This window comes from Ornithodoros turicata, chromosome 1 (genome assembly GCF_037126465.1).
Source record: "Ornithodoros turicata isolate Travis chromosome 1, ASM3712646v1, whole genome shotgun sequence".
Lineage (NCBI taxonomy): Eukaryota > Metazoa > Arthropoda > Arachnida > Ixodida > Argasidae > Ornithodoros > Ornithodoros turicata.
In genome coordinates, this window is record NC_088201.1 from 180,479,953 (window position 1) to 180,502,860 (window position 22,908).

At 47.1% G+C, this 22,908-nt stretch overlaps 1 protein-coding gene across 3 annotated transcripts in view; it reads left to right on the forward strand.

Annotated features, from left to right (window-relative positions):
- Nucleotides 1–22,908, forward strand: part of LOC135373476 (uncharacterized) — an 87,028-nt gene that overhangs the window by 4,028 nt on the left and 60,092 nt on the right. For all 3 annotated transcript variants that reach the window (XM_064606664.1, XM_064606674.1, XM_064606667.1), the window contains exons 2-7: nucleotides 2,827–2,993; nucleotides 12,457–12,525; nucleotides 13,301–13,446; nucleotides 19,046–19,086; nucleotides 20,826–20,937; nucleotides 21,330–21,392. In XM_064606664.1, coding sequence (XP_064462734.1) covers nucleotides 2,827–2,993; nucleotides 12,457–12,525; nucleotides 13,301–13,446; nucleotides 19,046–19,086; nucleotides 20,826–20,937; nucleotides 21,330–21,392 — 598 coding nt within the window. The remainder of the gene's footprint in view (nucleotides 1–2,826; nucleotides 2,994–12,456; nucleotides 12,526–13,300; nucleotides 13,447–19,045; nucleotides 19,087–20,825; nucleotides 20,938–21,329; nucleotides 21,393–22,908) is intronic.

Sequence of the window (22,908 nt, forward strand, 5' to 3'; positions counted from 1 at the left end):
CTTGTTAATAATAGTAAAATTGTCATCTACGAAGCGTTTATAAAACGTGACATGGGCACCCATCCTAGTGAAGGCTATGTTTTCTACGTGCCCCCTTACTATATTGGCGGTAGTCATAGATACTGGGCTACCCATCGGGGAACCATCGATCTGCTGATACATTTGACCTTTATACTGGAATGACGATTGTTCAAAATTTCAAAATTGTTCCAGTGTTCCAATTCTTCCAGTTTAAAGGTGAAATGTATGAGCAGATCGATGGTTGCCCGATGGGTAGCCCAGTATCTATGACACCCGCCCGATAGGGGGGATCTTGGCCAGAATGTCGTTCATCTGGCCAGAAGATTTGCATCTGCCCCAATCATGTCCATCACTCCAAAGCACGTGGCTCACATGGGCCTGACTCTTCGGTTCTCCTTTCCCTGATTCTGCTGAAGCAACACCGAGGAGGAAATAGGAAGATGCGGAAGACCGTTGTCTTCGCCACTTGATGCATTTCTTGATGTCTGGTGTTCCTCTACATGCAGAAATGAGATACAGGTTTTCCCGCCCATTTTGACTCGAAGTGCCGTTTGAATTAATTCGCGTGCCAGCAGATTGAATCCAGGTGATATTCTATTTAATCCGGGTGTCATCTGAATGCTCTGTTTAACCACGACAACGGTGTATGCCTAGGAGGGACGTCCTCCCCGAATATTCTAGTGGAAGGAAAAGTAGAAATCTACTGACGGGACGACTGAAATTCTGCTGCGTCTTATGTAGAGCAATCGCACGGTGCTGAGATATCGGGAGTTGGAACAGGGGTATAGCAGACTATGTTATTGTTCCTGTCGTCCGCTATGGAATATCTTGTGACTGAGCTGCAGGATATTTCGCGCGGAAAGAATATCTTCTCGTATAAACATAAAATATATAGTTAAAACTATATCGATTAAATTCGTAGGATTGATCATTTTAATGTTACAGCCAGCACTTGTGCTCTGCTTCGCGGATGTAATCACCTCTTTTCGTTCACAACACAACAGACGTAGAATGATCTTTTGCAGACACTTTTTTGCTTATGGCATCTACAGGTAGCTTTCAGTTGTATCCATCCCCAATCTGAAATTCAATCAATTGCTCCTCCGCCTCCCTGAATAACTGCTTCAACCGGCCCAGCGTGCTGATGAAATAGGTGAAAATAGCATATGCATGTCACGGGCTGTTATACAGTACGATCTTTCACTGAGTTTTACTCTAGTCTTTGTCCAGAATACTCCATGGCTTGCAAGTACTGCATGATCCCAAAGTGAGCGTAACAACCTTCGAGGATTGTGCTGCCGTCAAGCCACTGTTTTGTGGCTTCTTGTCAATTGTAACTTATACGTAACCTAAGTGTAAGTTGTCGCTTATCTAAGAAAATAGAATAATTGATTGATTGAGTGTTGAAGAACTGAGGGATCGTCGGTTGTGGGCTGTGGATACACATCTTCCTAAAATACAGTTGTCTCGCGTCTGCGAGAAACGATTTTACGCAAGAAGCCAAATCCAAGCTCAAGGAACAACAGAGAGTAGCTCCAAAGCGAGCCGGTGCCCGCCACCACGTGGCGCTTCAGTCCCAGCGTCAGGAACGTTTACATAACATGGGAAGCTCGTTCTGACTTGCGGATTCCAGATGGATTTCGCTGGGATCCAGGTTTTTTGAGCGACGCAACAGGTCCTCTTTTGAGAAAACAGGCTCCACCTGCAAGGCAGCGAACTATCAAAGAATGGACGAACCCTTCGTAGGCGACTCGGTTATTGAAGAAAGGGGACCTTCATAAACGTTTCCCATCATACATGGCTACATGGACGCCACGAATAATGACTGCTGCTGGTGCTACTAGTCTGGTGGTGGGAGGTGCGCATAGGTACAGGTCTGTGACTGCAGCAGTATTGGTTCGTGAAAGCGGTCACATTATATGACTCACCAATGTCAAGCGCAGCGTAGCTCCGTCCGTAACCGTTGTGGAGAGATGAAGACAAGTTACAATGACACCAGAACGGGTGGTCGAAGGTTAGGATCGCGAGATAGCCGTATTAAAGCTGCTTCATTTGACCCTATTTGACTGAATGGCAACATATGCAGCAAACTTTTCTATGTGATCACGGTTGATGCGCTGGTTGCATTGAACGGGATGCTTTCCACTAATAGCTATTTCTTTTGTGCTGGTCCAAACAAATATAATTTAGAAGTGGCTAGTCTACCGTGTCCAATAAGATGATTTTACCACATATTGCAGATGTTACCGTGCAAGTGAAGGCTATTAGTTTTTCCTCGTATGTTTTTCTCCGGTGGGTCCTGCGCATGGTACATGGTTGGTCATACCAGCTGTGTTGAAAGTGCCAGCGAGTGTAGTGCTGCTTTGATGTCAGATATACCAACCAAGATAAATCGACATATATTAGTGAATCTTGCAAATACGAATGAAACATAGTCTCTCTTTTCAACAATTATCGGTGGTCAGGATTTTCCAATTCCTAGTTGTTACCGTCACACAACGTTTTGTTGAATGGTGTATACTTGTATAATATCGAGCGTGCTATGCGAGATCACAGGAAATGTCCCGGATCCACCTATGATACGGGATTCACACATTTCAACCGCTTCTCTAGTATGTCAACATTGACAATTCCATCGCGCCAGTAGTAACAAGCGCCAACGTCGGGTCAACGTACCTTATGCTGGCTATCAATGTTGTACCAACGATAGTGCGCTGCCTTTTGCACAGCAATCCCTGTTCAGTGTGCACCATGACGTCGTGTAGATTATGAAAACCTAATTACTTCACTTGTTCACATTTTCAGGACTGATACCTGTCCAGGAAAGCCATCCTGATAGCACTATGCACATGTGGCGTCCATACACAGTGTACTTTGTCGGTGATAGGCACTTCGACTCCCTCCAACGAGTTGTACCGAGATCCGAAAATATTACGGAATTTTACCTCTATGCGCAGTCATATCTAAACATGGTACGTCCACCTTTTATATCATAGTGATTCCAAAATCAGTGTAATGATGAATAAATGTGAGAGCGCCACACCATTTTTTTTTCGATTGGCGACTAGAAAGGCAGTGTCGCCAAAGGTGTTGTGAAAACCTAAGCTTCCACTCGGAAAAGTATGACTGGCAGTACTTCTCCGAGGATCAGCTTTAATGGACTCCGTCCAACCTCGAACAAAAGAAAAAGACAAAATCGAACAGTAAGGAAGCGCGCCCAGATCACCACGAAGCTGGAAAACACTCGTACCAGGAGAACTGGCAGCAGGACAAACCTTACCAAGTCAACTTGTACCACACACTTTGCGTACCAGGTTCGCCTCATTCCAATTCAGGTCGCACCGGGAAAGACCATATGAGAAAAAAATATCACGGAATGTGACTTATAGTGAACGAAATGTACGAATCCTACAAATAACATTTACTGAAGCACATGGGGGACCGTTGAAGCGTACTACATGGGAAATAAGGAATTTGGAAAGGAAACCAAATGAATACAGGAGGGACCATTAATCAAAGTGTTCTCATTGTGGAGTTCTCATTGTTTTTCTACTCTTCTTTCAATGACTCTCTAGTGTGCTTCCAGAAACTGTTAATTGCGACCCTTGTGTGTTTTCTTCTGAGCATTTCTTCATATCACTTCGAATGAAACAAGTTCAGACTAGTCTGAGGTGAGCGCGGCATGAGTTTGGCCTGAAATATCTAAGTCAAATCAGACATACAAAAGGCATCATGAAAACAACGCCTGCGGACCCCTTGCACCACCACCAACAAATAAATTAATGATAATGAATGGGGAAGTTCGCCACGTAAGGTGCAGCCCACTGCCCCAAGGTACAATGGGCAGGATCAAACGTGTTCTGATGGTGAGGTGATGAACGATGCTAAATAGTGGTCGATAGTCTGTGGAGTCAGTGAGAAATCATCAGAACGGTATGCAAAACCACAACACACAAAAACACGCACAGAGCACACAGGCACGTAGGCACATCTTAGGGTAGAGAGGAGACAATTGCCCCGGAGAAAAACCTTGAAGTACTCAAGAGCTTGGCGATGGTCGATCTGGTTAGACCAAGGGCCGAGGATAGTTGCCAATGTGAATGGTGCGGTCGCGATCGATTGCAGGCGACACTGTAGAGCTGCTCTTTGGAAGGTGTAGAGATGACAGTCGAGGAGCACATGCTTGGTATCCGCCAAACCAGCACAGCGAGAGCAGAGCATAGAGTCCGAGCGGCCGATCAGATGGTTGAAATGAGAGGTGAATGCAACCCCTAGACGAAGCCTGTGCATCAGCGCTGCAAAATGGCGAGGCACGCGAGAACGCATGGTGAAGCCAAACTCAGGGTCCACTCCACGCATCAGAACTCTTGATGGAACGTCACAGGGCCTTTGCGCATGTGCGAGAGGCCTCACATTATTGAGGAAGGTTCGCCTGTCGCCTTTGGGGAGGGTAACCCACACGCTTGACCGGGAATAATACGCAGCTGCTGCAGCCTCGTAAGCCTCGTCACTGCCGCGGATGCCGCAGTGTGCAGGAACCCACTGGAGGTAGATTGAGTGCCCGCTCACCTAGAGACGGCTTAGTTCCTCCAGTATTTCCACAACCACTGGCGCAAGTGATCCAATAATACCCATGTTCGCTATACACTGGAGAGCTACCTTGGAGTCGCAATATGTCATCCAGCTGCTGATAGCGACGGATGGAATATGTTTGAGGCGTAATATAATGGCATGCAACTCTGCAGACGTGGATGAGGTGTGGTGCGAGAGACGGTATGCGTGGCACGACGACATTGTCGGAATTGTAAAGGCAGCACTGAAGCAGTGTAGCTCGACCCTCTAGTGGGCGAAGGGTAACGGCACTGCATCATGTCTAGCGCAAGTTGTTTCAACGCGGGTGCTGCAACGTGATACCTCTTGCTATTGAGCCAAGGAATGGTAGCAGAGATTGAAAGTATCGAAAAGACCCACGAAGGGGACCTTGGGACGACTGATCTGCCAAAAAAAAAAAAGAAAGAAAGAAGGCGGTAGCAACGGCTTTACAGCAGGATGCAGCGAGAAATCTTGCCCTGCCTCCGCCTTTTGAGCTTCGAAACCAAAGGGTGACGGCGGTATTCCGCGACGAGGCGGAGATAATGGTGCACAGTTTCTCTGAGACGTAGGACCTCTACTGGCAGCTCTCGGGCCTCTGCCACCACCATGCGCGTTTCTGAGGCGCGGCGTACACTGAGGCATATCCGCATGCTTCTGGCCAACATACACCGAGGCCTCTGTTCAGAAGTTCTTGAGATGACGTGTAACACCGGGAGGTTGTAGAAAATGGTTCCCCGAACCAATGCCCCATGAATCGACAGGAGCGATTCCTGATCAATACCCCATGTAGCACCAGCGAAGTGATAAATTACATCGGTCGAGCTCTGAACTTTCGCTTCCAGGTACCTCATATGGGCGCTCCGTAAGAGATTAACATCCAAGATAACACCCAGGAATTTATGGCACTTCACTTGGCTCAGTGTATTATTGCCTATTATTTCCTAGCGAAAGAGGGAAGGCGCTCATGCGTTTGCGCGTGAATGGGAGCACAACGGTCTTCTCAGCCGAGATGTCCATGCCAGCCTTGGTGAAGTAATGCTGAACAGCATCCAACGCGTTTTGAAGACGATGTTGAATCGCTGGCCTTGATTTACAGATGGTCCAAACGCACACATCGTCTGCGTATACAGAGAGCTGAACTCTGCGATGAACGCAGCACTTGATACCAGCCGCAACCAAATTAAAGAGGATGGGACTTAATACACTTCCTTGAGGAACGCCACAAGAAGTCAGCCACCCAGACAAAAAATGTGCGTGGCGCACTATCCCGGAGGAGGGTGCATAAAACATTAGTATGACTGACCGTATCATAGGCACGTTTGACATCAAGGAAAACAGCCTCGACAATCATCTTGCAGCTCTTGACGACTTCAACAGCAGTTACAATGTCCATAAGGGTCAAGTAACTGAGTTACGTTGCCGACAGAAGCCCGTCAGCTCATCTGGGTAAACGTGATTCCTTTCCAACCACCATTACAGCCTGTGTAAAACCATCCGCTCCATCACCTTAACAACACAACTCGTAAGGCTGACCGGACGGAAAGATGACAGGTGCGATGGATGCTTGCCAAGCTTCAGCAATGAGACCACCATGACTTCCTTCCAGCTGCGGGTACCTGACCAGATCTCCATAAGCTGTTGCGTATAAACAGCAAGGTTCGAAGGCCCTCAGCGCTAAGATTTCGAAGAGCTGAATAAGTGATCCCATCTGCACCAGGGGCCGATTTGGTTCGGTACAAAAAAAGGGCAGTTTTAAGCTCTGGCAGTGAAAAATCCAAATCGAGCTATGCGTTCGACGGGAGCGTTATACGTTCATGATCCTCGCCAAGTTCAAAGACGTAGGCATGAAATGTTGCAGTTCCCGCAGCTCCCGCGGCAGCCGCCACAGTTCTGCAGAAGTCCAGACCTACGTCTACCTCAGACTTGGTGAGGGTCAGAGCAAGTGACCCCAATGGATTGATGCATGGAAGACCATCGCGCAGGCTATGCGCAACTTGCCAAATTCTGGAAGGTCTGCTGAAGGGCGAATGCGTCTCACAAAACCGGCGCCAACGCTGTCGATAAAGGGCTTTCAACCTATGTTGCACAGCTCTAAGTGAATGATGTGCTGCGACAATATCGGAAACTAAATCCGTGCGCCGAGCTCTTCGCTCAGCTCTTCTACGGCAAGCGCGTAGCAGCTCCACCTGGGCACTAGAGGCCATATGCCCTGCTGCAACAGGTACGTGTTCCGATGATTCACGAAAAGAAGTTGTCAACCCCTTGCAGAGAGCATAGTGATGAGCCGGAATACGGCTGATGCCTTGCACCTACTCAAATAATTACTGCCTTTCCACTTCACGACAGAAATGTGGATAATTTCCATTTGGCGTCTTTCCAAAATTCCTTATTTCCCATATGGCGCGCCTCGACGACCCTTCAGTGTGCTTCAGTATAATTGTTCTTTTTGGGATTCGTGCATCTCCTTCAGTGCAAGTCACACTCTGTGGTATTTTTTTTTCCTCATATGGTCTTTCCTTGCGCGACTCGAATTCGTATGGCATGCTATGGGTTCACTTGGTGTGAGTCGCTCGGTGTGAGATACATTGGTATGAGTTTCTTTGGTTGTTCCGGTATGAATTGTCTGGTATGAGCTGTGTGGTCTCCTGCTGAACATTGTCTTGACAAGCTTTCACATATTTACTAAAACGTGGTGTAAGGCACATAACCAAGATCCACGACAGCCAAAGTCTTCATCTGTGCCACGTGTAGACTCTGTGTAGACGAAAAACAGTGCAATCCCATGTCTATCCGCGTGTCCATGTCCTCTTCTTGGCAATAATGGTGCTTCCGCATGGCAAATAATGGCAACTGTTGCCGATATTTTTTCTCTGTCACGATCCTATGTTGCGTCAAGATCCGATGTATAGGCTGTGCTTTAACTAAAATATGACCATGGGTGTAAAATGGTTAGCGGACACCTGGTGTGCGATGCTTCTTTCTTTTTCTTTTTTTGTTGGCTCGTTCCAAACGTCACGTGATGGTAGACCAGGTAGACGGTAGATGGTAGACCGTTTTGTAGACCAAGATTGCGCGGGAGGTCGTGACGAGCCGTAGCGAAAGGACGGTGTGGAATAGCGATAAGTTGAGGACTGAGCACGTGGACAGAGTGACCCAGTGGATTCAGCATGTCGATATTCCACAACAAGTGTTAAATATATACCGCACTGTGTCTGAAGGGCCATCCCAATGCTTCAGGCGGACTAACTTCTTCAAGTCTATAGGGAATTTTTTTTCGCAGGGTTCTCGTAAACCTCGGTAACTTTCTATACGAAACATGTACAGGTGTGTTCCCCTCGGTTTTTCTCTAGGAGTGACATCTTGTTGAAGGACTGACGCGATCCACTGATTTTTGGCGAATTAAAGTTCGTCAGCTTTTCAATATGTACATGGGAGTTTATGGGAGAAAGTAACAAAACTGCTTCTCATTGCACGCCCGCCCGCGATATTTGTGCCAACATGATCATTCCCTACAGTAATAGTCGGTGCTTTGATTGCAATCAACAGATTCGACAAGCTTACTGCAGTTTTCCAGATCCCTGCGAATGAAAATAATGGCCTTGTCGTTTGCTCTCATGTTCTACACGGTGGCGCCGATTACATTTCTTCCTAATATCGTGGGAGGAAAGCAAAGCGAAGAAAACAATCTTGCGACTGTGCAGCCAACTCTCTCTGGAAGCGAACGTCAACTAGACCGCATGAGTCCGCCTTAATACAGTCTCGTCCTACCAGAACGGTTTTCACGGGCCGTCACATGTATGTCATGCAGAGGCGCCAAGTTAGAAAATATTTTTCTATGTTGCTAAGTTCGCAACCCTGAGCTTGTTTGTAGGAAACTCATGAACGGGTCTGCACCTTACTCTCTATTGCCTTGTGAGTGCATTGAGCGCGGGCGCAGCGCACGTGCAGAAAACACTGCAAAAGCGCCATAGAATACTGAGGCTTCTAGAAAATTTAATGTGCATGGTCTTCTGGTGTGCGAGGCATCCCAGGACATGCATTTGCTATAGCACTGTTTTATTGTTTCTTAGATTTAAAGAGACCACTTGAAACAATATATACAACGCCGTATCCAACGAGTCCTGCTACAATAATACGGACATTTATCGGAAAGCAAGTACGCTACGAAAAAAAAAATCCCATTAGAGAACCTCTCAAACCATTATTGGGTTAACATCTCTTTCGGACCATTGTCGTTGACCGTTACAACGACACAACATCAATCGTCAACGCACTCCGTCGTACAAACAACGAAACCTTATCATTCACAAATAAAAGCCTATCCATGGGTTCGCGAACCCCATGAAGCCGTTCGGCACTTGTGAACTTTGTAATGGCTTACGCTATAGAGACAGGGTGTTTAGGTTCCTCTATTAAGATATATGTGTGTCAACCTGAAATGCAAATACTTGTCATGCTCCCATGTTACCTCTCGATACGATGTTTTTCGCTATCGCGGTGTATTGCGCTTGCAACACTTTGGGAGGTACTATGGTTGCAGAGATTTGGAAGTTATTTCTTTCTTTTTTTTAGGAGCAGGGGGGTGGAGAGGGGGTTCAGAGTGACAGTAGCAGAACTTGTCGGGAGACGGATTCAAGTTTTCTGTATTTCATTTCTTACAATTTGATTCAATTCGTAAACGGGTTGGTCTTGCAAGCATTCCAGATTTCGATCGCAGCGTAAAAACAGAAGACGGGATTATTCTGAATCTTCCCGTACTTATAGTCATTTCTCGGAAGTTTTACTAGAACATTTTGCTACGTTACGAACATGTAGAAAATTAAGTGAAGAAAAGAAACAGTGAAAGCAAGAGAGAACTGATGTTCTGTAATGTAATGTTCTGTTCTGATGTAATCCAGAAGATGTGGGTTCGACTCCAACAGCTGGCTAACCTTTTCAGTGACTTTCATCTTTCATAGTGAAAGCAAGTCCGACGCCGTTCGTTTTCAATGACCTATCTCATTGAAAAGCCCCTATGGCTTACATTGTAGTATGTAAGTAACAACAACAACCTTATTTCACGATAGTGGGTGGGGAGTTTCATCGCCCCGGGCAATACTCTACCCCATTGCTGGAGGTGAAGCGGGGAATGATGGAATGGGTCCCGCTACAATGAGGATCGAAGTCCTGTGGCGTCCAAAAAGGCGAAGAGAGCCTTGAGGGCAGAGCGTTGGGGAGCTGGACGCGTCCAGGGGCCACGCAATTTGGTGAGGGAGAGGCGACGGGAGCCTAGCTCGTTGAGGGAGGCGGAGAGTACGGAACGGGAAGGGCGGTAGTGTGGGCAATGGAGAAGAATGTGCTCGAGATCTTCAACAGCACCGCAGTGACTGCAGTGGGGTGAGTTAACTTGTCTCAAGCGGTAGCGCCACTGAGCTGTGAAGGCCACGTCGAGGCGCATTCGATGAACCAATGCGGCGTCTTGACGACACACACACACACATATATATTGGATGGTGATGGGGTGGGCGATTCACCGCCGCTGAGGCGGTACACTGCCCTATTTCGCGTTGGGGGAGGATGAAGGGATGATGATGGGGTTTTCAAAGAGCCGTCGCCAAACGGGTGGAGCACAAGTACTCCGCCAGAAGACGAAGGCCCTGCGTCTGGTGGGCAGCGTTCGACCACGGACCGAGGATCTTCGCTAGGTTGAACGGCCGCTTGTCAATGCGTTGCATAGAGAGTTCCATTACGGCATGCTCGTGGTGGTATTGCCCACAAGCCAGGATGACGTGGCTGAGGTCGCCGTGCACTCCACAAGTGGGGCAGAGGGAAGACGAGGTGGAGCCGAGACGGTGTTGAAAGGCAGGTGTAAAGGCAACGTTGAGCCTCATGCGGTGGAAGAGAGCAGTTAAGGGGCACGGTAGTCGCGGAGGAAGGACGAGAGAAAGCGTGGGGTCTGCATCTGAGAGAAGGGAGTGAGCTATGTCGTGTTCCCACTGAGCCTGCATCTTTAGGACCGGTGAGTGTCGAGAGGAGGTGTCTTCGGTCGCCCGACGACATCATTATCGGGGAAAAAGCTGCGTGCTGATGGCCGTTCAATGCGGCTCTGTCTGCTTCTTCGTTGCCGCTGATACGACATGTCCGGGGATCCACTGCAATACTACAGTGTACCCTGCAATGATCGCCTTCCTGTAAGCTTGCAGGATGTCAAAGACACCAGGACCGAGGAGTCCACGTATCCCCAAGTTGGCCACACACTGGAGCGTGGGTCTTGAGTCTGTAAAGACGACCCAGGACTGAGCTGGACTGGCTGATATTTTTTGCATAGCAAATAGAATGGCGTAAAGCTCGGCACACGTAAACGATGTTCTGTGAGAAAGACGGTGACCACAGGAGACTGACTGAGATGGAATGACAAATGCCGAGGACGATCCACCCCGAGTAGATGACCCGTCAGTGAAAACTGACGTTGGCGCCGTGTAGTTGTCGTTCATCATGCCCAGGGTAAGCTGCTTGGCGACACACGGGGCTGTATCCCTTTTCCTTCCATGCAGGCCAGGAACAGTTAGGCGGGTGACTGGGCTTGACAGAGACCATGGAGGGGCACTGGGAGCCACTGTCTTCACTACGAAACGCGGGACGCTAGGCGCCTGTTGCAAGAGATATGTGCGGCATGCACAAAGCGAGCGCTGGGTCAACTCTGCTCAGCATGGCGGGGGGTAGTATGTCGGCGGTCCGTTGGCGGGTAGCCAGAGGAGTCACAAGGCTTTGTAGTATGGACCGCCGATCGCCTCTCAGCAGTGCAATACGCGTCCGTGTCCGAGACGAGAGAGCAACTTTGGCGGCGCTGTCGGCCAGTTCATTGCCTTAGACACCGCAATGGGCGGGAACCCATAGGAGAGCGAGCCTATGTCCTGCTTCGTAGACAAGTTCGTAGGCGGTTAACACATCCATAACCAACGGTGCGGAGGAGCCCCGGATGCCAGAATTTTGAATTGCTTGCAGCGCAGATGCTGAGTCAGTAAAGACCACCCAATTCCGGGGGGAGGGGATGGAACGATGTGCTGCAAAAAGAAAAATATGGCGTAGAGTTCCGCAGCTGTGGATGATGTACAATGCCAAAGGCGACGTCCTTGAACTACGCCTTCGTCGGGGATGACAAATGCTGACGGGGACTTCCCATTGCGAGATGCGCAATCGGTGTAAGCGGCGGTAGAGATGGAAAACTTCGCGTCTACGAGAGCATAAAAATGGGCTCGAAGGACTTGAGGGGGAACCTGAGCTCTGCGGACCTGGAGGTCAAGATGACGTGTAAGTGTGTGTATGTAAGTATAGCCATACACGGGTGGCGCTATATAGAAAATAACCGGATTTTAGGCGTGATACCGCGTGATTTCGTGACACGGCTGCCACATTGTTGTAGTCGGCGTTAGCTGTGTTCAGAAATCAACGAGAAGCTGGTATACAAGAAAAGATGTCGATCAGAAGTAGATCGTGTTGGTTAAGTAACATGGCAGTAATCCCGAAGGAACACGGACGGACGGAGGACCCGTCCCTGTTTCTTCAAGAAATGGGAGAGTTCGGGGCAAATATTCCATTAAAGTTTCATTGGGCTACATTTTGCTTCATTTTTAGTTTTCTTCTACGGGTCATAACGCAGGCAAACAAGTTACCATTAGTCGTTAGACAAATGGCTATCAGTGCGAAGTGCCCAGGGCCGCAGAAACCCAGTCTTCTGCTTTTACTGTGCGATCCAAATGTGTAATGATTGCCTGCATACTCACCTACCCATGCAAGAAGTGTGAGACGAGTTGTTATGACTACTGTCCGTCTGTGATCTTATAATGCGTCTCATTGTTACAGGTTGTGTATAACTTCTGGGAAAGGCACGGTGGCTGTGCAGTCAAAATGAAGGTCCTAGGAACACGTGTCGTAAGCAGACTTATGCCCGTTACTCCAAAATACAGTCGTTGATTACAGTTAGCGTTACTCTTCTACCAAGAGTAAGTGATCACCGTTACAAATTACTCGACTCAAAACGTAACTGAGTAACGAGTATAAAAGTAACGCGTTACTCGTGACGTGTTACTCGCGCGTTAATTTGAATTCATGCAAAAATTTCCGCCCTGTGTGCTTCGAAAAAAAAAGAAAAAGAAAGGAAATATAAACCAGCTCCGAAGTGATTGGGACAGCTGAAATTACCGCGAAAGGCTCGCGCAAGAGACGTAGCAATAATATTTTTCCGCTTGCTACAATAGAATAACCCAATAAAAACGCAAGAAATTTGCCATAGAGCATTGTTATTTAGAGTCAGAGTTCAGTTGAGTTGATTAGAAAGAAAAAAAATGGAGAAATAAACACTCATTACGAGAGCCGACTACACCAGGTCACTTAGGAAAACACAAATGGCTATCTACAATAAAACCAATGAGTGACAAAGACTCTAGATTTTGACAGACAGAGATTTTGAGTCAGACTCTACTTCAAAAGTAATTGATTACTTGCTAATTGATTACTCAAAATTATAATAAAATTACTTGAAAAATTACGTGTTCAAAAATGTAATTCACTACTCGAATAATTACTAAAAAAAAGTAGTCGATTGCAAGTAACGCAGTTACTTAACGCGTTACATACAAGTCTGGTCGTAAGGCATATACACGTCAACCTGCTTATACCGTAAACTAATGGTAATCTCCAATTTCAGCTTACCATTCTAGAAGAAGAATCTCATCTGCCAAAATGTCTGGAAGACGGGGAGATACTTATTGATTTGCAAAATGTTACATTGAAGGAATTTTTAGCCCGGAATCCCGAAGTGAACGCAGCCGACATAGTGGTTTTTCTGACTGGGTAAGCCTGTTATGAAATATTCTATTTCTATATTTTGAACGTCATCCCCCGTTTCATGAGTGCTTCGGACCTACGAAATCAAACAGTGAAGTTGTGGAGGAAAGCGTCCTAGGCACCTACCCTTTGCAGCGTGAATAGTGTGCGGAACCGCAATGTGCGAGAACCTTAATGTAGAGCATTTTGTCGGGATGACCCTGATATCTGAACACAATAATATGCGGGCAACACTTCCTTGAGTCTGAAAATACACTATACAAGAACAACACATAAGGGGCGCAGTAACGCAACAACTTTATTTGGTTTATGATAGTACGGATTTTCAATGTTACAGTAACGCAAATATGAAGTGGACACAGACTCGCAAACCAGCAAATCGACTCACAAAGATACACAAAGTAGCTCAGAGTGTGACGATGGGAAAATGAGGTTATCAAGAGGGTAGGGGACGGCTAACAGGATCTGTTCTTGCAACATAGCTCAACAAGTTCCTCGGGTAAGAAAATGGACGGATTGCTCACTCAACCGGTGCGAGCAATTTCACAAGGGTCCAATAAAACATGTGACAGTTCATATTTACAGGGAAATTAGCACTTGGTATCCTCGATGATGGACTCACAGTGTAAACGAGACACGACACATTTGCTGAGCTCAACTGGGCGGGTTGGTACATAGTTACGGCAGCGTTGTCCAATTTAACATTTTGGAAAGTTAAAATCGTCTCCGCTCCAGTACAAGTGTCTATAAGAGACGTTTACTCTTCCACCAAGTTGACAGCGTCATCGCCTCAGGTCGAGCCAACAACCTGTCGCTTTGGGTGCGGAGGGGGTCTGAATAAATCACTGATTTTCAAGTACGGGTAGATTTGGTCAGACAGGGTAAAATGACTATCCCCTTGCCATCTAGCCGTGCTTGTTTCCTCCTTCTTGTTCTGGCTGACCTTTGCTTATTTTTCATTTAATAAGCTTTCATATCACCCCTTGTTTCCTCGCGTTCGAAATTGACTACCTCTTATAAGGACGGCGTGCAAGCACAAGTGTAACATGATCTTGTCTCGAAGGCAAGAGAGGAGCGACTGCGGGATCTTAAAGGATGACCCCTATTCTTATACCCCTTTGCCGATGTGCTCGTACAAGTGGCAATAAGTTCGGGGATGCAAATGCTGTTCAGAGTCACATCTGACTAACACACGAGACTCTCCCTGAAAAGAGCAAAATGGGGTGCTTTTCTTCAACCCGATACCTTTGTGTATCCTGTATGTGTACAACTACCGTGTTGAATGTCAGTCTTGCACAAAAAGCAATCGCTTCCCCAATTTGCTTCCCCAAACACCTCTTGGATGCGAGATTACACACTCCCGGCCGCGCAAGGCCGTTCTGGGGATGCCAGCGATGGCCTTCCGTACGTGGTTTCAGTCAGAACCCCATCCACCGAATGCAGGGTCACCGGATTTGGTCCCTTGATTTCCAGATTGTCCACCTCGAGGGCTACCGAGCTCGGGGTCGGATGCACAGGCATCGGGTGTTGGGCTGCCCCGTCAGTTATCGCAATGAGGTATGGCCGTTGAATGGCTGATACAGGGACTGCCAGCCCGAGGTCCACCACGGCAGTGATGTCTGGGCGGAAATCACAGAGCACATATACTGCTGGACGGCGTGATCTGCGAAGAAATCTGCAGGAACCAGTGAATCAGGAGATGGAGGCGCTTTGTTCTTCTGGCTCACAGGTCGCTCGCCTCGATCCCAGCGATCGCGTGCGCTGATGCGACTTGGTTCCCTGTATCAGTTCTGACCAGGAGCCCTGGCTGGGCACCAAGCAGGCCTTTGTGTGTCCGACGTGTACTTGCACTTCATGTGCCCTCGATTCGGCGTCGGGACAGGGAGGTCGATCACCTCCGGCTTTCGCCAACCTGATGGTACCCTGCCCAGACTACTCCCAAAACGGGACGGCCTTGTGGAATTTACCGCGTGAGAGAGCCGACTGTGAAACTCGCTCGCGTACTTCGATAGGCTTACGAGTTATCGGCGTTCTCCATCGGAAAACTGATCCATTTCGCGAAGTTCAGGTACGTAGTAGAGAACCTCGTTGACCTATTTACCGTCGTTTTGGTTGCAACGCCGAACTTAGGTAGACGCTCATCAGAACTCTTATGCGTGTCGCTTAAGGTTACCGGCATGCTGTTAAGGTAGCGATACAGAATTTCCATGATGTTCGCCTACGGATTATACGGGGCCGTGCGCTGGAACCCAAAGGCCGCACATGAGTCGGCGAGCGCCCCAACTACGAAGTAGGGGCATTATGAGTAATCAGCTGCGACGGAAAGCCGCATCATCACAATGACTCACGAAGCAGGTGATATCCGATCTGAGCCCTGCTTCCCAAGAGAGGATAGCTCCTCCCACTTAGAGAAGTGATCAGTGTACACCAGCAACAACTCGACTCGTAGGAGATCGTCCCATCACATCACGTGCTACAGTATGTCATGAGCAGCTATAACTGACTACCGGTAGCACCATGCCAGGAGGTTTACCACCTCGACAATTATGACCTATTAGAGCGTAATGTATTTAACCTGGGAGGTTGCCCATCATTTTGCCTTTCGATATACCGTGAAGTTATGGGTAAAGCGCATAAAATACTGCCTCGTACCTGGTCGAGTCACACGGCAAGGTCAGCTCTGCAATCTGCTGCGCTGAGACAGTACAGTCTATCCACGATAGAAAATAACCACAACAGGACAGCTATTTCCACTGATGGGTCGACGGCCGCAGATGGGTCTCCGTCTGGCTTTGTTGTCCCCGAACACGATAGGAAAGGAATGTCACTTCAATACCATAGGTCATCCTCAACAACGGCAGAACTTGTCGGCATACTACTCGCTCTTCAACATTTGGTGTGGTAGCCGTCTGCAGCGCAATGGATCATACAGAGCGATTCCAAGGCTTGACCACAAGCAATAATATATCATTCCTGCGTAATGTTGTCCGTTCAGTCCGTTGCGTACGCTTAATGCTTAGTCCGTGGTTCACGACATTCTGAGAGTGTACAAGCAATCCAGGGATGCTGGCCAAAAAACAACAACTTTATTACGGGATTACGGATGGAGAGTTTCATCGCCGGAGGCTGTAATCTACCCCATTGCTGGTGGTGATGCGGGGAATGAAATAATGAGCCCCTTCACTATAAGGATCGAAGTCCTGTAGTGTCCAGAAAGGTGAAGAGAGCCTTGACGACAGAGCGTTGGTGTGCTGGATGTGGCCAGAGACCATGCAGTGTTGTGAGAGGGCGGGCGCTGGATTCTATCTCGTTGAGGGATGCATGGTAGTATGGGAAATGGAGAAGAATGTGCTCGGATGAATGGATACTTGAATGGATTCCTGGACACACAGGCGTAAGTGGCTGAAGAAGTAGCCGATTTACAACATCCGTAGTCATCAAAACATCTTGTGCCGTACGCCAAAAACCAATGTGCATGACATATTGAGGTCCGTGTACCGAGACATACACAGGGTATGACTATACAGCAATGGCTACAAGGCGACGGGAACTTCTCTTTGTTCCATCCAGTTGACCCCGATCTGAAATTTAAAGTTCCGTCCACGTTATCTCGGTTTATCGAGACGCTCTTGCACACGTTCCGGCTGAACGTGCCATGCGGGCGTCAATTCCTCCATAAAATTGGGAAGGCTGATTCACCGAACTGTACACTTTGGGTAACCATGAAGGACACTCAGCACGTTCTCGTGCACTGTTCTAGATATGCACCTCAAAGGGCTACCATGAAATCTGCTCTCGGCCGACCGGACAACCTGAACTTTGACATCGTGAGCGTGCTGCGTCATTGGCCACATGACAAGAGGGATGCTGCTTCGCTATCGCTTGTGACATTTATTCAAACGTCCGCGTTGGACCGTGTGCGGTACGTTAACCCGTGGTTTGGCCATTGGGCGATAGTTATCGCGAAAGCGTGGGGAGGGGTGTCCCTTTTCTATTTTTCCCCTTTGGGGGTGGGGTCTGTTATGGGAGTGGCCGAATTTGTTGTGTGACTACTTCAATGTATCCCTATTATTATTTTTTTCATCAATATCAACGGCATAACTCACAAGGGGTCTTTCTCCCGCTGCCTTGGACTCTCCCGCTGCTAGCGCTGAGTCATGGAAGTACATCTTCAATACATTTCGCTCTCCCCTTGGGACTACTATCCTGGAAGGGGAAACGCACGTCCTCTGTGGTGTCGCCACTATGGCGCATGTGTAAAGGCATGAGTGCCATCGTGATCAATAAAGTGTTCTGGAACTGGCTGTGGTCCGAGCAAGACACAACATCCTCCTCGTCTAAGCCAAGTATTACTCGAGGAAGCCAGAAACATGCCTGTGAACGTTCCCGGTTTTTATCTGCGCTTTCCAGACACCCGTTGATACAGCTCGCATGGTCCTTGCGCCTCTAACAGCTCTTCCCTTCTTACGCCGTCCCCAAGGCCAAGTGCTTACTCGCAAGATTCGAACCAATCGCCGTTTCGATATCTCCCCTCTCGGTCTGGCAACCAAACCATTCAGGAGACTTGCACACTTACCTGTGCTTCCAGTCCCTCTTTCACCCTCTTCGCTTACCGCAACAGTGTTCGCACGGCCTCGTATAGAAATTTTTGTGCAAACATTCTGAAAGATTCTGTGTCAGTGACTGAAATGGTGTGCTGTCGTCAGGGCTTTCTAATTGACGCAAAAAGCCTTAGCTTTCTTTTGCAAATTAATGAGTTCAATTAAGGTAATTAAACAAATTAATGAGGTACACTCACAGAAAACACCTGTTTTGGGTGGCACAAACGGCTGCCAGTGTCGTGCACAAGGTTTCCATATTTATCTCACGTAGATTTTTTTTGTACATTTAATGACACTTTCTATCAGGACGCCCTGTACAGACTGTACGAGGTGGCGTGCATTGCCCAAACTTCCAGGCCTACCTCTGCGCTCCCATTCGCATTCCATCTGAGTATATGCTCCTGGGAGGTACCTGGGTTCGGATCCCGATGCCGGCTGTGTTGTCTGGGGTTTTTCCTGGGTTTTCCTCACATGCTTTCAGACATATGTCGGCACAGTTCCCTTAGAAGTCTGCCCAGGACGCACATTCCCCCAGGGCGTCAGTCGTGACGTTGCCCACCTCTGTGAGGCCGACAACGGCGAGCCCTTTCATCATCGCCACCGCCACCACCGGGAATCCAATTAGGTGTCCACTCGCAGGGACACTGCTTTAGCAAAGCAGCAATGACGTCTCCATCCTCGAAGCCCCTGTTTGCCCCTCGTTATCTTTTGATTTCCTTAATTTCCCCTTTCACTCAGTATCTTTTTTTTTTCATCCCCGCGGCATCATCGTTCACGAATTAATGTCTCCTGTTCTGTTTCGCTCTTGTTTGAATGAAGTTTCATACTCACTTTTCCGTCTTGATTTCCCATAAGGATACTACAAGTACTTTATACAGTTATGCGTTCGTTATGTTTGCTTTTTCGAGCTGTGTCTTTTAATCGCCCAAGTTGACTCTGTTGATACCATCGAGTTCATTCATTGCATCATCAGAAACAGCATTTGTCATACTTTATGCTTCCAGGTACAGGTCAAAAACCCTGGCATTCTGGGATGAATCGTTTGGTAAGGCAAACGCAGACACTGCAAGTTATTGTGATGGATTACTGAATGCAAAAAACGCTAGTGACCCTCGCGTATTCAACCTGACTTGATGCATGGTTTCTTTTGCATGCATGTGGAACTCCTAAATGTTCATAGGTGGAACTTAAGTTTCTCCCCTTCGTCTGATCTCTGAATTAAAGTAAAGGATCGCAACAGTGACTGTTGCGTATTCTCATGACGAATAATGAAGATGGTAGGGTTTAAGTTTTCTGGACATCTACGAGTGAATAATGTACTTAAGTATTCTGGCCATAGTGGTGGTGGTACATCGGCAATACACTTTGAGTTACCGGCATGTTGTACACTCTAAATTGTTTCACACCTTTAAAGGTATAAAATAGGTGTATTAACAAAGATCACACCCCTTTCACACCCTACAACTTTGTTTTGGAAGTTCCTGAGGGTGTAACGTTGGTGTACTCCACCCTCAGGTGAAATATGGTGATAGTGTGTCGCCCGGGTGTAGAAAGGGAGTGTTTGTTTTCGTTCACATGAACAAAAGTCAATATATACAACAACAGGGAACAGGAAATTACATTACAACAGTGCATGGCCTGGATCTACAACAAGTCTACCATCTGGTAATGCATGCAGATTTAGAAGATCTGTTGAGATAGTGCTTAAAGTTCTTAAAACACGTTGCTCCTCATTGCAAGACAGAACAAATACATGATAGTGCTCATCATACTCAACTGTAGTTAATGTTTGTATGAGAAAAATGGTATCAGAGTTAATAACATGTATGTAACACGGTAAGTCCTCCTCTGAAGATTCCTTGGCAACAACAGCCAACAGCAAATGTGTTATCATTATCAACTGCACTTTTCACATAAACTAAAGATTCTGCGTGAATCTCCTTGGAACCATCAGTAGATGTGGCATTTCTGATGAAGGGCTGCGACCACACATACATTTGATAAAATTGATGTCTTCTTGCTAATGAAAGGGTTATGTTCTTAAAATGTCGAGTTTTTCTGCAAACATCTTTAAAATGCTGGTGTTTCCCTTCGAAACGCATACAACCATACAGATAGGAAAGGACCAAACATCATGATGAGTCGCGGATAGTGAACAACGTAATGCATTTTACAGGGGTTAGATATTTGTGGGTACAACACTGCAAAGCCTTGAAGAAACGAATAAATGCAGCGTTCTAAGTAATGACCATGCATAGGAACATGCATACTGCGCATGAGAAGGTCTACAGTTTCACGAAAAGCTATATACAGCTGCCATGCTTGATTGCCATGCACAGCTGCCACGCCATATACATGATTGTCTGTATGTCGGCTGTGCATGTTTATACACATATTTAATCACCTTGATGTGCATACATATGTGGACCTCAATGTGATTATGCGCAATATGCTGGTAATTGTGAATACACAGTTACCAGCTTATTGCCATAAACCCAGCAGTTTTATTCGGCGTTACACCCTTTACACCCCAATTGCCATGAGGGTGTTAAAATACATCTTAAAAGGTGTGCGCCATGAACATTTTGATTTACACCCTTTAAGGTGTAAAACGATTTAGAGTGTACTGAAAAGCACGATTTTCCTGTGTGGCAATAGTAAACTGTTGGGATAGCAAACAATAGCACTCTGAGGCCATGAACGGCCATATCACGTAATCATCCCATGTATGTGTGTGTGTTGAAATGAACATTGTATTAACTTGTTTTTCATGCATATCTGCAGTGTACTCCCCAGATGGCTCTAGGATATGTACTCAGGACAAATACATTCTGCTCACTGATCAACCCTTTAGTTACGCTGGACAGGAGGACCTCTTTAGGAAGCTGAGAAGCAAGTGAGTACCGAAACCAAGTTCTTTCGTATGTATTTTGTCGGCTTCCTATAGGTCAGAACTCAACAGATGTACAGAACGTGTTCCCGCAGAATCATTGCCAATTAAGATTCAACTATTACCAGTGAGGCTCGTCGCGTTGGAGTATGAAGAATTTTGCGAATAGCGCACAAGTATCGAGCAATTTTCTGCATCATGCAGCATCGAGACATACGAATTCGCTTGCCATTTCGATTTATATTTTCTTTCTAGAGAGAGATTTTGCGGTAAACCACGTAATGGTTTTCCTCTTGAATATCAGATTGGTTATGACAAAGCGGTAAACAGGTACTAAACCGCTTAGTTAAATACCGCAAGGTAAATTTGCTGAAAACACTTGATGCTTTGCATTTCAGGATGGGAGTTGCAGAAGACAGGCCTTCCTGGAACATTTGCTATCGCATTCGGAACGCATACAGGTGAGCTGGGCCGGCAGTTTAGGCAACAGCCAGCCCTGTCTTGGCTAACCTTTCAGGTTCGTGCAGACATTCCTAGGAATGTCTGCACGAAGCAACTAATGCAGTAGCAGTTCTTATTCCGTTCTTGAGTTTAATAAATAATTTTCCTTTAACACACTAATCCACATCTAAGCCAATTCTTTTTCGAAGTCTAAGTCATGGATATATCACGGGGATACTTGTCGCATATGCTATTCCGAAAACTTCCGCTTGGGAAAACTTGGGATCAGTTGCAGTATTAGAATGAATGTTGTTGAATGTTTAAGGAAAGTGTGAATTTGAAAAACGGAGGTGTTGCACTGACGACGACTCATTTTAAATGCGCTGTTAAGGCAGGATAAAATCCTCAGCGGGAAAATGATTGACTATGCGTACACGGAGGGCAGGATAGTGACACACACGAGAATACACAAGCAGTACTGGCGGTGGTGTGATATTCCCGAGCGATCTGCCTGCCTGTCTAGCGGAATATCGCCCAGGGGGGATAGCGCGTTTTGGGCCGACTTCACAGGGAACTGTGCTGACATTTGCGCATTCGAACCCGTGTCACCCCAGTCTCGGCGTGGAATGCCATCACTGTAGCCACAAAGCCACGGGAACTCGTAACACACCGTGTATTCACACGAGCGCCTTTTCTGACTGCGCAGCGACTGAAGGAGGAAAAGGAGGTACCAGCATAATCACGCAATCATCCAACCATTGGGTCGCGGACGGGGCTTATCGTGCAGCAGAATGTACGAAGCGCGCAAGTTTTTATCTTATTTTTGGCGAGATATGAAAGAGCCTTGTGCAACATCACTGCGCTCGGCAGCGCCGTCCGCCAGAAAGAACCACACGGATAGTTTGTTCGCGAGGCACAGAATCTGACGACTGACGTGCAGAGCCTTCCAGGAGGACGAAAAAAAAAAAAAAAAAAAACCTGTTGCCAATGTGATAAGCTCTTTTGTTCTTTATCTAATACACCTCGTAGAGCAACACCTGATTTTGTGAAAACTTGCCGATGATGAGCAATACCGAAATGTAGCAAGGAAACATGCGATATGGGAAAATATCGCCTTTGAAATGGAACAGAGACACGCGGATGTGGAAGCAACGGTAGCCATGTACACCAAAGCACTTTTTGGGTCCCCATATTCGCGGCGCAGTCGTTGTATCAGTTGAGGACCTGTTAATTATTAACGAGTTGGCTACATGCTCGCGTTCCAAACCAGAAGGTATCGGCTCAGTTTCGTTTAAAAACGAGAAAATGTGTGAGCAGTATAGGTTGCACGCCACGTAGCCAAAGGGGCTAAAAATTTAATCCACGAGCTGGCCACTGCGGGGGTCGCGCATATTAATAGTTGTCTGGCATCATAAATTAACCATGTAATGGTATAATATTTTAGGGCTGTCATTACACAAGCTTACAGGTAGCACCCCGAGGTCACCATCACGTCATGCGATGCGTTTGCGAGAGGCCACTGTGTGCATACATTGT